Raw genomic sequence first — 18724 nt, forward strand, 5'->3', positions numbered from 1 at the left:
AAATTTCTGTCTCTCTTGAATTTGTTTCTTCAGAATAGTTGTGTCCTACCAAAATTTCCCCCAATTTGCAGTCTGGGCGCAAAGTTGTGGAAGAAGGCAAAGGCGGTTTACAGATTTTGTGGAGTTGAAGGTGACATTTCACAGAAAGTCATGTAGTGTATGATGGGCACAGATTGCTTTTTTAAGCTTCAGACTATGAATTTTAGACATGTTTGATATTTTAAAACCGATTTTAATTTGTCATGCGTCTACTGCATTCTTAGAATAAAGCTTTATTGGCATTGATGGTTCCATGATGAACTTTTAACCCACTCCTGCACCCACTCATCTGTAAATTCAGAACCAAACACTTAGCAAACCCCACCACTGGAAATTATGCAAACTTTCTCTGCACTCTTAAAAATAAAGGTTCTTCATTGGCATTGATGGTTCCATAAAGAACCTTTAACGTCCATGGAATCAATTCCACAAATGGTTCTTTATAGTGGGTTAAGGTTCTTAAGATCATTAAAATGTTCTTCAAACTAAGGGAAAAAAATGGTTAACTGTTCCTGAAAGGTGCTTTGAGAAACCCAAAATGGTTTTTCTATTGTATTGCTGCGAAAACCTCTAAGTTATTTTATTTTTAAGTGTATAGCAACAAGGTGCTTGTTTGTTGAGCGTTCAGAACAACTTAAGTTTAATAACGAGATTTTCTTTGCAGCATTTTTCTAATTGGCAAGTGTATGATGCTTAGTGTTTTAAAATCTGTTCAGATTCCAGCATGTTCTTTCAGGTCAATCAAAGTTTTTGCTTGGTATTCATGCTGCAGAAATAGCAAGCCATACTGTGTGCATGCAATACCCAAGACGACATGCTATATTTTCCTAAATTTATCCTATAAAACAGAGCATGCTGAGCTGGAAACTCAGCTCAGTGAAATATGAGTTGCTCTAAAATCCTGCTTGACCTTATATTAAATGGCTGTGATTGATTGGCATTGTGCACCATTTTCACTTTTGTTGCTGGAAATTATGCCTGGTTTATATTAAATGCCAAATTCAACTTTGTTGTTTAAAGGTAACCAAAAATTGGCAACATTAATTAAAACACTATTACTAGAGTGTGAATCTGTTTAAACAAATATAAACAATATTTAGTTCACAGAGGAAGATCTCAACACTTACTGTCTTTGCCCCAAAATCCAGCCACAAACGCTCTTTAGGAAGGCCAGAGGACTTCTGTGAACACTTTCCAGTGACATCTTGAATCGATTGACTTTACACCAATAAACAAAGAAATACTTCAAAAGAACTGACTTTAAGAAATGTTTCAGATTCCCCAACATGAGAGGGAACTGGGTTTAAGATGGTTAACTAGTCAACAGTGAGGTTTACTGGTTAGTCTAGACGTTTGTTTCGATATTTTCAGCAATTCCAGTGCTTTAGCTGACAGCTTTCACAGTAAAACCTCAGAAAAGTAATTAATTCACAGCCAGTTCAAGTCATGTGCTGCGTCCCAATGTGCCTACTTATACTACGCCCTTAAAGTGTGTACTCTTTTGGTGAAGTAAAAGTACACACTTTTGAGTGTGTAGTAGAAGAGTAGGCAAGCTTTGGGACATACTAGGACATCACACACCTGTTACACGCACCTTATCACTGTAAACTGGCCTGTCAATCATCCTGTCACTGTTAACATCCTTTCATTTCATACCGTATTAGAGAGAAAAAAGTAGCTGGTTGGTCTTTCATGCTGAGAACTCTGCTCATATTTTCTGCATAATGATGCATTTAAAAGTTAACGACCAAATGGATGGGACTTTTGGCATACTCTTTTCAACATACTATGCTTTGGGACACACTTATTTTAATCTCACATACTATTTAGGATGATAGTATGAACATTGGGACGCAGGGATGGAGTCTCTACTAATGAGCTGATGATATTAATCAGGTGTGTGCTAAAAAAATCACATCCAAAATGTGGTGTGTTGAAGAATCTCAGGAGCAGGACTGAGATTTTGAGCCTTTTAAAACCTGCTCGGAATGAAGACTCAATCATAGGATCCGTAATAAAATGGTATTCGTTTATTGCATTTTGTGCTGACAAATCTATAAAATGGAATGGGAGTTTTGCAGAAGCCATAGAGATAAAGCATTTGAAATGTAAGATAAAACTACATTATTTTCTTTATGTACCATGAAACACAATAGATAATACTCATTATTTATCTTTTTAAAATATTCAACTTACACTGACACAAAAAATAAACACCTCAACACTAACTAGTTCTGCTATATTTACAGGACCCACCTCCACCCTTGCCTGTGGTCCCAGATCTGCTGTGTGTCACTGCACACACACACACACAACTGAAAAACACACAGGAACACACTACATGGCAATATGACCATTAACCCTGAAACGCACAAAGAAAAGAAAAAGAAAAATCGCCTTTTCTCCACTACATTCCCTTTCAAATGTTCATACAAAATGTTTTCAATTCAAATGAATCAAAAACAAGCCTGAGGGATTCAGTCATTTTCTATGTAAAACTAATGTTCTGATCTAGAATTAACTGCACTATTGTTTACAAACCGTGAAATCAGTGAATTGCCTAAAGCGAGCTATTCAATAAATCACATTTTTGCCTTTCAGAGAAGCAAAGCCAAGACAAAGTGGGATTTTGTTTGTACATTTTTCTTATAGTCGTCTCGGATTGTTTACTTCAGCAATATCCAACAATCGCAGTTGTGCTGTAATAAAGCAATAAGCCATGCAATCTGCTTTTCCAATCAAATTAGTTGGGAACAACTCAATGTTTTTAAAAAATTAAATTGGGCATATGCATTTTCAGTGAGCAACACTGACATTTTATATTTTAGTGAATATTTTTAATCCTTTCAGCTTAATTGGAATGTTTGAAATTGGCCGTATAATTAAAAAATAGATTATTTTGTTTAATAAAATAATGATTAAATATATATTTAATCATTATTTCTCAAAATATATACATTTTTTGCATTTTTTATTTTTGTTAACCTATAGCTGCCAATTTGTGTATTTAAGGCATGTGTACAAACCAGTGTAAATAATGATTTTACTGCTAAACAAAACAAACCCTCAAGTTTCTTTTTAATTCATTCAGAATGACAGTTTGAAATAGACTAAACACACCCAGGTTAACAAATAACTTTGGTAATCAGTTCTTTAAATATATGAACTCAGTGATACTTATCTCGTACTTATCTGAACGCCATCAGTTCGTAGCAGTGAATGAAGAGATATCATATCGATCACAAGTGCAGTACGGAGTACCTCAAGGCTCAGTACTAGGACCGTTACTTTTCACACTTTACATGTTACCCTTGGGAGATATTATCAGGAGACATGGTGTTAGCTTTCTCTGTTCTGCTGATGATACTCAGCTCTATATTTCTTCGAGGCCCTGTGAAACACACCAAATTGAGAAACTAACGGAATGCATAGTCGATATAAAATACTGGATGACAAGTAACTTCTTACTGCTAAATTCTGAAAAAACAGAGGTGTTAATTATCAGACCTAAAAACCCCAAATGTAATAACCTAGAACACTATCCACCCAAACTCTGGAACAATCTACCTAATACTGTTCTGGTATTAGGTAGAGTTTAAATCTAGATTAAAGACACATTTCTTTAACCTGGCTTACACATAACACACTAATACACTTCTATTATTCAAATCCGTATAATTCAAATAATTAATGCAGCCTAACAAAAGGATTGTTAGGCTGCATTAATTAGATCAAACGGAACCGGGAACACTCCCCATAACACATGATGTACTCGTTACATCATAAGAGGAATGGCATCTACGCTGATATTTGTCTGTTTCTATACTGTTTCTCAGTCCGTGTCCGGATCAGATGGTGGATCGGCGCCGGGAGATGATGAATGAGCCCCGGGGATATATCCCCAGTCACTGCAGTCACCAGATCCAGTCCGTATCCAGATCAGATGGTGGATCAGCACCCAGAGACGACCTCTACAGCCCTGAACGTCAGCGGAGACCAGGACACCGAGATGAGCGCCAGAGACAGATCCCCAGTGAGGACCCCGCCACTTAGACAGCCATCGGGAAAGACCACTGGAACCAACTGAGCCCTTACAATCTGACACTGCTGCAGTTTGGAATTGAACTGCTGGTTCGTTTGGCCAGAGGAGAACTGGCCCCCCGACTGAGCCTGGTTTCTCCCAAGGTTTTTTTCTCCATTCTGTCACCGATGGAGTTTTGGTTCCTTGCCGCTTTCGCCTCTGGCTTGCTTAGTTGGGGACACTTCATTTCCAGCGATATCGTCGACCTGATTGCAGACACTATTTAAACTGAACTGAGCTGGATGATGACATCACTGAATTCAATAATGAAATGCCTTTAACTGAAAGTCTTTTTTTTAATCTTTTCATTTTACATTATTGACACACTATTTTCCTTTTTTGATATTGTGCAGTTGCTTTGACACAATTTACATTGTTAAAAGTGCTATATAAATAAAGGTGACTTGACTTGATAACTGTAGTAAAAGCAAAATGGTCTTTGTCTTGGCTATAAACTACCTATAGTAAAAATAGACCCCTTTAACCAATCAATATCCATTCACACTAAGATAGTTGATCTAAAGAAACCGTTGTGCACAAGAACACCAAACATCTGGTAAAAATAACACATTTACAATTAAATAACTGAAATAAACTGGCATGAACGTAATACTGTATATCACAAAACATTTAAATATTTATATATATTTATATATCAGCTTGGTCAGGATAATGTGCATGCGTTGAACAGGACAACGGACCCAGGTCCTGGCTCTATATCAACTGCTTCAGATTTCAACATTTGGACTTTGACAGAGTTTCACATGGTCATTGTTCACATGCATGAAGAGCTGAACTGTTTTTTTTTTTTTCTTAACGAAGTTACTGGAATGTCAAGAAAAGGTGGCCTCAGAGGTAAATGTCATGGGAGTAAACTCTCAAAAATAAAGGTTTGACAGTCTAATCCCTTTTTAAACTATAGTCTGGTGCTTAATAAAACCTAGAAAGCAAAACTGATCTGATCTGAAGAACCTGTAGAAAACATCAATAACTTTTTCATACAGCAAGAACCTAAAATGCAGCAAGCAACCTTCAATTTCTGAGAGTAGGATTAATAAAATGAAGTAAGATTCCCTTTTTTTTTTTGGAGAACATCCAATGGCGTGGGTCAGAACCAAGTACAGACTGTTATTTAGAGCCCTTTTTTGTTTCTGAGATGTGTCGAACGCCTCGATATTCCTTGGCGAAGGAATACACAATTTCTTTTTTGCTACACATAAGCCAGGTATTCATCGTGAGATACCGAAGAAAGGAAATGATTGTGAATGTGTCCACTGTCAGTTTGAATAGAGCCAAGCCCAGCAGTGGAAGCGCTTGTTTATAGTCTTTTTATACGGTGATCACATCGAAACAGTGCTTGTAGGTTCGGAACGATGTAGGGAGTGAAAAGTGGGAGGAATGGAGATGTTACCACATCAACTCGGTGATTCGTATTAGAAATATATCTTCTTTTTTTCTTTTTTTTTTACATCTACTTATACTCTTTTCGTCATTAATTACAAGAAATGCTAGAAATTCATGCCAAATAAACAGCAAACACACATTTTTTGTTTTGTTTTCTAGCATAATAAAATCAATCTTCAGGTATTATGTTACCGCAGTGAGCAAAACTCTGTCCGGTCTGCAATAACTTGGCCGAACGGCAGATGCAGTACACACTCTCGCCGCTAGAGGCATCAGCGCTGAAATGGATCTGGCATGCTCACGATTCTGGCAACTCAATCGTCACTGTCACCATGGACGTAAATAACGTTATAAAGTGCATTTCTATCTCAGCCACCATAGAACAGATGTGACGCACACTCTAGCATACGAAGCGTGCCGATGAACTCTACGAGAAGCAGACTCGTGTGCGAACTAGCAACTAAAAAATACACCATACGTACCGTTTCCAGTGGAAATCAATATTGCACGTTACCGTTAAAAACAAAAAATATTTTTTTTCGGTGTGTACTAAAAGCATCCTAATAAACACATCAGGGAACAACGACCCTGTAGCTACAGTGTTTCAAGAGCGATATTATGTACAAAACAAAAAACAACAACACAGTATCCCGCTAATCTAAGTTTACACGTAAGAACATTTTGCCATTGAGTCGCGACAACAATCTGAAAAAGCTGCCTTGACATTTTCCTAGGAACCGTTCTTTTCACATTACGAAAATCACATTTTTCCAACACACACCATGCAAACGAAGCGTATCGTAAGTGGTTTGTTAAAAACATCGTTGAGTGAACTAATTGTCGAAACGTCATCAGAGGCTCAGTCTACGCAGGCAGTATTGTTAAAAAATACGTCGCGTTTCGACGCACGTTTTGTTCAGATTCAGTGAACGTTGTCGTCACTTTAAGTTATCACTTTTAACAGAAAATAAACTAAATAAAACATGATAAAGCTGATTACATAAGGCTGAAGTCGTTTTCGATGCAAACGCCAGAACTGTTATGCAATCTTAGCGTCAGCACCTCCCCCCGTAAATATACCTTTAAATATTTAATCTTTCGCTTTATGTACACGCACAATCCATATCTATTCATACACTAGCAGCAGCATTCATCTTATGAGAGGTTTTCCCATGTGTAAACATAAAATAATCTGTAATATCTTCATAAACTACTAATTTACCAGTGAGATTGAAGTTATATATATTTATCTATATATTTGTGTTTATATATATATAAATGTATATATGCAGTTGTTGTTATTTCTGCTAAAAAAAGACTGTATAAAATAGCCTATATCTCTACAAAAATAAATAATGCAATGAATATATGATTTCCCAATTTCACATATGCTCTCAAAAATACACTTTCTGATCTACTTATCTATGATCAAAACATAATTTTGCAAACAATCTTGGGTTAATTTTGCATCTGAAATCTCATTTTGTTATTTGGCTAATGCATTACGGTCACGCTGCATAGAGTTCAGATTTCCATTATGCTTTATAACAACTCAATTTAATTCGGTGTTCACGTCACGTCAGAATTACCGTAATTACCAAACGACAAACGAGAATCTATTCTGAGCTGTTTATGGACCCAGAAATGATTAGTAACTATAGTGACGCCCAAAATGGATCCATATGCTGCTTTGTTGATAATGACAGCAATCTACTTTTTTAAAATCACACAAATTCACTTCTTACAACAGCACAGTAACACAAAATCACATCTCAAAGAAAGCGTGCGAGTTGAGCTGTAGCTTAAACTGCTGAAGCCGCTGCGATGCTTTTATGTAAAGTCGAGCAATTAAATAATTCAGAGTTTCCAACTTTGATATGAAGTTAAAGAAATCAAGTTTCAAAGTCAGAAACTCTGAGGTGAGTGCAGCATTTGTGTTTAAAGTGACATTGTTTGTTATCAATATTAGTTTCTATTGACAATTCACATTTTCTTTCACATGGCACGAGTGAAATCGAAGTTTGGCAATACAATCAGATACCATAATGCTCCATATATAGCTCCGTGACATTTCTGGTGTAATATAATATAGATTTTGTCTATGATATAGCTAATTCATACAGATTTGTCTGTAAATGCAACAAACATAGAGGTTTTCTTTATAGCAAAATGGGAAAAAAGAAAGAAATGGGCAACTTCCATTTGCTCAAGGATGCAGCTCGCTCATTCGCTCATGCAAACACACACACATTCATTTAATGAATCCACAGACTCATTAAATCATTTGTTACACAGTGGCTGTCAGTGCAGGTTGAGTGCTTGTTGAGGAGGGGAGTTTCGGTACCGTAGTACACTTCAAGCCGCCGTAGTGAAGCCTGTAGCCACCTAAAACACCCTGACCCTGTAAGACAACAGCGTTTCTTCACCAGAATCTTCGGTTATTTCACAATAAAAATACTACACTGATATTTAATAATGCCTTATACACTATTTACACTTCGGAGTGGCTGAGTACTTTTTTCAATGTTTTTTTTTTCATGTTCTTTCTCTAATTACAGTGTCGGTTGCACCGATAGACTATCACTCGCTGCTTTGCTGTCAAACAGCAAGTCGCACACCCTGCCAGCCTTGTTTTTTGGCACATATTGTGACTGTATTTGGCAGGGGGATAGCTAGGAACAAATAAAAACATGGAGGAGGTTGATGAGACAAAACAAACAAACAACAACAGATCTTTGTGCAGAGGAACCCGCTTAAAGTCAACGTGAAATGCTGCTCGCAAACCATTTTGCTTCCGTAATGCAAGCATTCAGAAAGAGAAGCAAAAAATGCACAAGAGATTTGATTGGGTGTTGAAAAATAAGAGTTTTCAGGAGCTATTTTTATATTTTGATTATAAAAACAAACTTTTTTCTTCGGAATAACATGCGCCGAAGCTTACATACATAAATAAGTAAATAGGTCTAAGTTGCATTTCACGTTGACTTTAAGCTTCACATTTCATAGTTCATATTATAGTATTAACTCATTATTAATTCACATTTAACCAATCTGCAGACCGAAAGGATCAAACCATCAAAATCTTTTCCCAAGGTTGTCAAGTCTTTACCAGAGCAGAAGTATTTCACAGCATCTCTGGTGTAGTTTTGAACTCCGATTCCTTGACTTTGCACATTCTGTTCTGGATCCTCTTCCTCAAAACAAATAAATAAAAACAAATCAAGCCCAACCCACCCGCTTCTCCTGATTGGGTGAGAGCGGTGACTGACAGATGATGTAGGAAAGCTACAGCAGACGGGGCATTGAACAAATACCCACTGACATCAACAGTGCACTTCATTGAACAGTAAAGTGTGGATCATGTCCATCATGAACGAGAGTAACGCCTAGAGCGATGTTTGGCAAACCAGTAGAACGACATTTTCTGTTGGATGAATGAAGCTGGTTGATTGAAGGGGATTCTGGGATATTGCTTGGGCCACACTGGGGAAGGAACGCAAATGGGGTGGGATGACGTCGACTAGTTTCTTAAGAGTAGATAGTGATGACCTCACGACCTCCACCACGCACGAGGAGGACCCGGTTGAGACCTTCAGTTAGAACCTCCATGAATTCCATGTCTGATTGACAGAGTCAAGGAAATGAGAGCTGTAAAAGATATGAAACAGACATGCAGATGCGTACTACTCGCACTACTTTTGCAGTATGTACTATATATGGTGAACAGTATGTAAAAAATGTTTTTTTAAAGAAGTGTCATGCTCACCAAGGCTGTATTTATTTGGTCAAAAATACAGTAAAATCCGTAATATTGTGAAATATGATTACAATTTCAAATAGTTGGTTTCTGTTTGAATATACTGTAAATGTAATTTATTACTCTGAGTCAAAGCTGTATTTTCAGCATCATTACTCCAGTCTTCAGTGTCACATGATCCTTCAGAAATCATTCTATCATGCTGATTTGCTGCATATAAGAATCATATTATTAGTATTGAAGTATTATTACTTATTATTAGTGTTGAAAACATTTTTGTGGAAACTGGGATACATTTTTATTTTCAGCACAGCATTTTAAAGATCACTTTTGAGTAATTTAATGCATCCTCATTTCCTTCATTAGATTAACTTTTGAACAGTGGTGTATTTGCATAGTTTCCCATAATGCAATGGACTCGATGTGACCATTTAAAATCTTTCTTGACTCATTATTGGTTTGGTCTACCAAAAATTTAGAATTTTTACACCAAACTGGAATAATACAAATAATGAAAGTCATAATAATTTTCTAAATGACAACAATGAGACAATGTAACACTAAAAAATGATCAGGATACAGTTCTCGTCGCCGCTCCTGTTTTTGGGTGGTCCGGGCATGTTGAGCAGGACTAGTTTGGCCTCCTGGGATTTCTTAACAATGACTTCGTTGAGTCTGAGTGCAGTGTGCATGCGCCTCACGTTGGACTGGTTTCTGAAAACAAAACCATCATCAACCATAAGCTCATAAACATTCATCAACATCAGCGAGTGTGGATGTGTGCATCGCTGTCTGAGATACTCACAGATTTTCCCACTCTCTGTGGCGTGACAGAGAAAGAATGAAAGACGAGTGTAAATGTGTGCAATGCAAAACTGAACCTAAATTCAAACCTTAGCAAATATCTATTTTAAATGGGTGCATGCTGCACTCACGGTTTCATGTTGAAGAGGTCTTTGATGGCCTCTGGTGTCGTAGCTCCTACAGGTTTGGCCTGCTCTCCATCACACTTCGCCTCGGTCCATGTCATCTGAACAGCTGTGCCGGGGGTCTCGGCGTCTGCGCTGGGGGACTGCGGTGTGGCCGGGGTCGGCGGGTTGGTACTCTTGTCATGAATGAGCTGTTCCTGTTGGGACGGGGACACAGGGACAGACTGAGAGGGCAGGACCGGTACATACGCACATATGGAGAATGTCAGGGCAAAAGAGAAGGAAAAGAAAACGTTAATGATCAGATTAAAAGAATTTCAAATGAAAATAAATATTTAAATGATAAATAATAGTAATAATAAATCATAAATTATTATGAAATAAAAATAAACAAATAATCACAACAATAATAACAAATGAGATTATGATCACAATGGAAATGACAATGCTTTATTATGAATAATATGAAATAAATCATTATTAAATTAAAATAATTATTAGAAATGTATTTTTATTTATTGACGATTATTTTCATTTTAATTATATTTCACTGTATTTCATTAGATTTATTACAATCACAATGAAACTGACCATGCATTATAATGAATAACATTAAATAAATCAATGAAAATAAAATAATTAATAAATATAAAACTAAGTAATTTAAAGTAATTTATTTATTTTAATTATATTTCATTGTTTTGACTTTTAGAATTAAATTAAAATACAAGTTAAAAATAAAACAAATTAATATTTAATTAAAATATTTTTTTATTTTAAAAATAAAATCCAAATCAATTAAAAACAATTAATACAAACTAAATGATTAAAATGTAATTTCTTATAAATAAAAATATTGAAAATAAATAACTTTTGAGAGAGAGAGAGAGAGAGAGAGAGAGAGAGAGAGAGAGAGAGATGGATACTGCCGTGTCCATTACTCTGAAAGGCATCACAAAAACACAGATATCAGACAAGACAGTCAAGCTGAGATCACAGCATGTTCAACACAAGCGACGTGGCTGTTATTGGCATGTAAAATGAAAACAGTAAAGCCATTGATTTGTTTCTGTGATATCTGAAGACACGATATCTCCTGGCTCGGTCGGTCATGCAGTACCTCCTCTTCTGGTTTCTCCTCTTTGCTGCTGGCCGCCGGTTCCTCTGTCACACTCAGCTGGGTCGTGACGGCGGCCGGGTTCTTACGGCGGATCGACCCGCGAGAGCTGTCAGTGATGCTCTGGATCTGAAGGGAGAGGAACGATGGGAATATTAATGAGAGGCGAGGCCCCGCCTACAAGCACCGATGTCATGCATAATGAGGTTCAACGTGCAGCCTTGCAGTACAACTGTATTTGTATCCTGTGATGTAATATTATTAAAATATTATTATATTCCATAAAGTACAGAGAAATACATAAAGTATTTTAACTCTTTAAAATTAAATGTATCCAGCCCCAAAAAAAAAAATGCTGCATTTATGCTTTCTAAACTTTTAAAATTGACTGACCACTTTTGTTATTAACATAACTTTGATGCACAAGTTTGTAGAGTAGCATGTCTGATCATAAGTACAGGTTGATGGTGAATGTTGTACCTCACGTTCACGCTCAGTCTTGGTGAGGTTGATCTGCTTCAGGATCTGAGATCTCTGCTCCATCACCAGGGTCTTCTCATAAGTGTACGCTGAGATATCACTGTCATGCTGAAGATACAGGAGAGAGATGCATATAGATGCTATAGTTTTCAGTAATTATCTGAGTTACTCACAGAACTGTACAGAAACAGTGAGAAAACAAGGAAAATATAGTCTATAATTATGGAATAGCTGATCCAAATATACATTTTTGTCATCATCTGCAGCTACTTTTTCTGGAAATGGAATGAAATTTCTGAAATTAAAAAAACAATAAAAAGCAAAACAAAAGTAGCGGCAAATGATGACATTTCTCTGTCTCTCTCAATTAAATTCAATTCAATTCAATTCAATATTGCTTTATTGGCATGACTGTAAAAAATACAATATTGCCAAAGCTTGAAATATATGTGGAGAAATATAATAACAATGAAAATATCAAAATAATAGAATAAAAAACATTATAACAATATAAACTTAAATAAACAGTGTAACAAATAAGAACTTGTGTGAACATTTCATACCACAGTGTTTAACATATAAACACACACAGGCTGAGGGTCACTGTGGTGGACAGTAGGGAAACACACCGAGGTCAGACATATTACACACATTACACTTTACCTGCTGTCTCTCAGGCTGTGGCACGCACACACACACACACACACGCGTTCACCTGCTGTCTCTCAGGCTGTGGCACACACACACACACACACGCACACACACGCACACACACACACACGTTCACCTGCTGTCTCTCAGGCTGTGGCACACACACGCACACGCACACACACACACACACACACACACGTTCACCTGCTGTCTCTCAGGCTGTGGCGCACACACACACACACACGCACACACACACACACACACACACACACACACACACACACACACGTTCACCTGCTGTCTCTCAGACTGTGGCACGTCCACACATATCTCGCTGCCAGTGCTGCTGTCTGTCCCTCTCCTAGTATTATCTTTATTTGTTCCTCTTCAGTCATGGCTGTAAAGTTCTTTATGATGTTTGTGAATTTGTTGATGTATACGTCTCTGATTGATTTAAATTGGTAACAGTGAAGTAGGAAGTGTGTCTCTGTCTCACAGTGAACACACACTCTTTGCTCTCTGGGTAAGCAGCTCTTTCTGTGTCTGCCGGTCTCGATGGCTAGTCTGTGCTCACTGAGCCTGTACTTGCTCAGGATCTGTCTCTGCTTTGTGTCTCTAACACTCTGGAGATATTCTTCTAATTCATAATTTAATTTTATTTAGAGTTGTAATTTACTTTGTGTTTTGGTTTCTTGATCCCAATGTTTCAGATATATATTTTCAGATTGTTTGATAATTTGATGTTTAGGTGAGAATCAGTGCGCTCTCTCTCTATATATAAATAATATATATTATATAATACATTAATATATATATATTATTATTTTTAAATTAAATATATGTATATTTATGTATAATATAATACACACACACACACACACACACACAAATAAATATTTTTCTTTTTTTCTTTTTAAAGTTGTTCAAATGAAGTTCTTAGCAATGCATATTACTATTCAAAAAATAAGTTTTGATATATTTATGGTAAGAAATTTACTAAATATCTTCATGGAACATGATCTTTACTTAATGTCCAAATGATTTCTGGTATAAAAGAAAAATCAATAATTTTGACCCATATAATGTATTTTTGGCTATTTCTACAAATATACCCCAGCGATTTAAGACTGGTTTTGTGCTCCAGGGTCACATATTGATTGAAATATTAAATATACCTCCCTAGTTAATTTCTGACCTTGATCTCTCACCTTCCTTTCACACAAACCCTGTAAGGTTTTCAACTTTTCAACTTAAACATCATCCTGTTTCTCTCTCAAAGCTGCTTTTGAATGCTAGTAGTACAAGTATAACGGTGAGCGGATGCATTACCATCTCCACCACCTCCACTGCGGCGTCTATGCGCAGGTGATACAGGAAGGTTGTCAGATCCTTCTTCATCTGGATGCTGTTATCGTCCATCTGGGCCACGGTGAAGATGCGCATCTTGCACTTCCTCCACACCTACAGAACATCATCCACAGATGTCAACACATGAGCTACAGTGCCTTAACTATAACGTCCTTCTGACAGAATCGAAGACTTAAAGCATGTACCTTGTGCTGGCGGAGGAGGAAGGGCAGCAGCATCAGCATGCCTCCATCATGAACGATCCACCACACGTCAATGTGACCCTCTGTGAAACGCTCTCCGTTTGACGGGAAGGCCGAGACGTTCTTGGGCACCAGCAGGGCTTTACTGGCAGCGGTGGTTTCTCTTACCAGCTCTGTAATGAAGACACGTTTATATTTATTATTTACGCTTATGAATACAGTGTATTATTTCTGAAGGATCATGTGACACTGAAGACTGGAGTAATGATGCTGAAAATACAGCTTCACATCACAGGAATATATTACATTGTACAATATATTCAAATTGTTATTTTAAAGTGTAATAATATTTCACAATATTGTGTATTTAACAACACATTTATGAGCATCAGACACTTCTTGATATTTAAATGAAAAATAAACTAATTAAAAAATATTACTGATACCAAACTTTTAAACAGTAATATGTGCAATATATAATATATACATAATATATAATATTTATATATTTTACGTGCATGAATATATATTATATATATATACAGTATATTGTTTTTATATGTGACCCAGGACCACAAAACCAGTCATAAGTAGCACAGGTATATTTGTAGCAATAGCCAATATTGTATGGGTCAAAATTATCGATTTTATCAAAATTATTTGGATAACTTTAAAAGCGATTTTCTCAATATTTTGATTTTTTTGCACCCTCAGATTCCAGATATTCAAATAGTTGTATCTCAGACAAATATCCTAACAAACCATACATCAATGGAAAGCTTATTTATTCAGCCTTCAGATGATGTACAAATCTCAATTTCAATAAATGGATCCTTATGACTGGTTTTGTGGTCCAGGGTGGGGTCACATATTTTACAAATTTATCCAACAAAAGGGCCATATCATTTGGATTTGCACTATATAAACCATTTTCTTGTTGAAGTTTCAGTAAAAGTCATTATATTGTCAAATATACAATTACTGGGACATAAATTCATTCATATTGAGATATAAGATATTGTTGATCCCGCTCATCCTTAATCGATTGTATTTACACAGAATCAATACTCGAGATCAGCTGATAATTAAACACTTGTATTCAGCAGCACTGTCTATTTCTGTGACTATTTTGGGATCCATTCCAAATCAGATGAATTAAATCATCGCTTGTTTTTTCAAATCCACAAGTGAACATCTGTGGTGTGAGACGTGAAGCTGCACCTGCTCAGTCTGGCTGCTTTAGAGCTTCAGTTTAGCTGTGATAACACAGAACAGACTCGCACCAACACATATGATGCAATGACTTTAACAGCAGCCGCAGCGCAGAGCAGCGTGTTAAACCTTACATACTGACTCAAGAGGTGTAAATCCAATCTCACAAAGCCAGAGGAAAATTATACAGCTCAGTTATGTTTTATATAGCAACTCTGTCTCAGATATATCTCCTCAAATTGGCACAAATGAGTCAATAGTTTTCATACAGTGAGAGTACAGAGCTATGAAATGAATGAGAAAAGCAGCTAAGATTATTGCTTGAGTTTATATTAATTTTGATTACAGACTATTTACAGGTATTTTTGAACACAATCTGACCAAAGTTTTGAACCTACGAGAAGGAGCAACATCTCCAAAGTCCACTTCATCTCATTGCTGTTTGGGATAAACTATAAAAGAGATCTCATTTGGGATTCTTTCCAACAGTCTTAAAAATAAAAGTTCATGTCCAAGTTTGATGTCATAGAGGAAACATTTTTGGTTCCTTTCCAGTAAACAGTTCTTCTAACAATTAAATGATCTTTAATGGCATTGCTTTTTTTCTCCATTGCAGAAACAAGCTTCATTTGAACATTTTAACTGTTTAAATGTTCACTGAAAAGTTATTTTGGGAACCAAAAATGTTTATTCTATGACATCACTGTGAAAACCACCTTTTGAAACCTTATTTTTTAAGAGTGTAGTTTGAGGAACATTCTTCCAAGCTCTAAAGACCTCTTGTTCACTATAAAGAACATTGTGAGGAAAGTAAAGGTTCTTCATGGAATCTTCAATGCCAATATAGAACCTTTAAATGAGAAGAAATGTCACTCACCAATGAAGTTTCTCCAGCTCCGATGATCCTCGGCCTGTTTCCAGTTACGCGGCCAGCAGGCCAGAACGGTGTTGTGTTGAAGACCTCCCAACCCTCCGGCCTGGACCAAATGTGACGTGGCGTCCCTCATGTTAGAAGAAATGACCACCTGACAGAAACCCTTCACCTTCTCCGCCTCCATGAGCTTCCTCAGAGACTTTGAGACACAAAACAAAGTATTATAACACATAAATAGCAAGATTAAGTTCCAACGTATGCTGTCTGAGCAGGTAGTTCACTAGCCATGCTGTGTTTGTGTGAATGTCACCTGTTCAGTCTGCTGTCCTTGAGGATGGTTTTCCAGGTAGGTTCCCTCCAGAGCTGTGCCCACGATGGTCAGACCCTTCCCAGCCTTCAGCTGACTGGTCAGAGACAGCAAACGCGGCTGCTCCACGTTCAGCTCAGAATCCATGTTGACCAGGACTAGTATCTGGGGTCTGAGGAGAAAGAATAAAACAGGAGAGAATAGTGTCAAAACTTGAGCAATAAGACCAGTAACATAAATACTGTACCTTTAAAATTCAGCACAAATATATCTAAATATAAATATATAGAACATAAATATCCAAATAATTAAAAATATGAATACAAAGAAACATGTATAAAAATATTCATATATAATTAAAAATACATACGTTTAAAATAAGTATATATTTATTGTCTAATAAAATATAACAAATACATATTTACATATTAAGTATAATCATATAATTATGAATAGGTATATTACATAAATAATACACCCACACCCACAAATTAAATCAAATATATTTTATGTAATTATATCAATAGTTGTATTAGCAGTTTTGATTTTAACTTTAGTTTTTAATGTTATAGCAACTTTTACTGTTTAAAATTTTTTTTTACTTCAACATATTTTATTCCAGTTAGCTGACCAAAAAACATTTCCATTTAGCTTTGCATTTAATATATTTATTTTATTTTTTATATATTTTAATTTATTTCAGCCTATGTCTATTGATGAAAAAAACTATTAATATAAATATATAAATGATACAATTATATACAGTGTTTATAAAAGTATTATTATAATTCATATATACGTGATTTGTATTTTTCTTCACCTCCAGTTCTTGGTGTGCGGTGGTCCCTCTTCCAACCTTATGAGGGCGAAGCGGGCCGCGCTGAGAGACAGACCTCTTATTCCATCACCCCATTCCTTCTCTGCCCTGTCAGCACAGACACACACACACACGTCTTTTTCACACACTCTGTTCAGAATGCCATTCTAACATTTTATTTTCACTATATCTGCATTCACAGAAGCTGTTTTATGTTTCTGCCAGTGAGTGTCCACCCTCCACACCAAAGGCGTCACAGATGTCTTGCAGATGCACACAGGGATATGCGTTTTCTTTTAATAAATTTCACATTGGCTGCATATGACGTTACTTATTACTTATCAGAGCTGTTGAATTTGGAAATTCACATCAGAGTCCATGCCAAGTCAGCATGCTTCTGACTTGATAAAACCAAATAATTCACATGTAAGATGTAATCAGATGCACAAGTAAACCGGATGAAATCCTTGTACATGAAGTAGAGATGTTTGCTCTAACTGTTGCTACACATTTACAGAAGAAATTAATTAATGTCCTGTTAATTTTTCCCAACTTGAATGCATACTGCCATATAAATAAATTATTCATGGAAGTATGAAATAAATAGTCAATACCATAAATAACAACAACGTTTACTTTTAAAAAAAAAATGTATCACTGGCTGATTTTGGGAATGGAACGAATGAAACTCCGGTAAGCCCAATAAGACATTTGTGTGTATTACGACCTGATGTGAGATCCACTAATAAGAGCAACGGATATTTTAATTGGTTCATATTAATAGAGAGTATCTTGTGCTTTTCCATGAGTGCTCATGCCTATGTCTGCAGTATATTGTATATGTCTATTGTTTTGCATACTATCTTTTGGATTGCATGCAAAACCTTGATGATCTAGTACATGTGCTGAGTACTGTATCCCACAATGCAATGCACACAATTTGACCTTGCAGTTTGACTCATTTTTTGACTCAGATTAGTCTAAAATGATGACGATGACGTATGCATACTGCTATTTACATTGTTTCTGTTTGTAAGAATACAGTATATACTGCACAGTATGCAGTAAGAATTCAAATCCGCACACAGCCTCAGACTCCATAATCCTGCCGCCAATTTTCTCCTCGTCTTTAATTTCCGGCGACAGACTCGGGTCACTGTTCGCCTTGACTCTGGAAGTGTTTCCAAAGGAAAGGCACTAAACTAATCAAATCCTGGAGCAGATTTTAGCTGTTCTTGGCCGGCCGGATTACGAGGGATCTAAAAATCCTGACAGGTCAAACGCCTGAAACTCAATTCTAATCCATCTCTTGGTTTTCCGGCCCGCCGGTCTCCCCTGACTCCGGGTCACAAGCCACTTACCCTCGGAACTCGATATACTTGTAGATACAGCTGGCGATTCCCATGGCAATGATGGCGTAGTACCAAGAACAGATGAACATGAGCGAGAGACAAAGGCTCATGCCAAGGAAGGATAGAGTCCTGTTGGAAAAGAGGAAGGCAAATA

General features: G+C 36.6%; 1 protein-coding gene across 1 annotated transcript in view; it reads right to left on the bottom strand.

Annotated features, from left to right (window-relative positions):
* Positions 1-7752: 7752 nt before the first annotated feature.
* LOC306844556 (solute carrier family 12 member 5-like) overlaps positions 7753-18724 on the bottom strand; it is an 89233-nt gene continuing 78261 nt past the window's right edge. Inside the window, exons 15-26 of the mRNA XM_079376779.1 lie at positions 18580-18699; positions 17222-17326; positions 16405-16573; positions 16098-16293; positions 14012-14181; positions 13788-13919; positions 11808-11915; positions 11331-11456; positions 10217-10434; positions 10087-10101; positions 9862-9995; positions 7753-9144 (exon numbers count right to left, since the gene is read on the bottom strand). Of these exons, the coding sequence (XP_079232905.1) occupies positions 9053-9144; positions 9862-9995; positions 10087-10101; positions 10217-10434; positions 11331-11456; positions 11808-11915; positions 13788-13919; positions 14012-14181; positions 16098-16293; positions 16405-16573; positions 17222-17326; positions 18580-18699 (1585 nt within the window). The 3' untranslated portion in view covers positions 7753-9052. The remainder of the gene's footprint in view (positions 9145-9861; positions 9996-10086; positions 10102-10216; positions 10435-11330; positions 11457-11807; positions 11916-13787; positions 13920-14011; positions 14182-16097; positions 16294-16404; positions 16574-17221; positions 17327-18579; positions 18700-18724) is intronic.

Source organism: Barbus barbus (genome assembly GCF_936440315.1).
Source record: "Barbus barbus genome assembly, chromosome: 25".
Classification (NCBI taxonomy): Eukaryota; Metazoa; Chordata; class Actinopteri; order Cypriniformes; family Cyprinidae; genus Barbus; species Barbus barbus.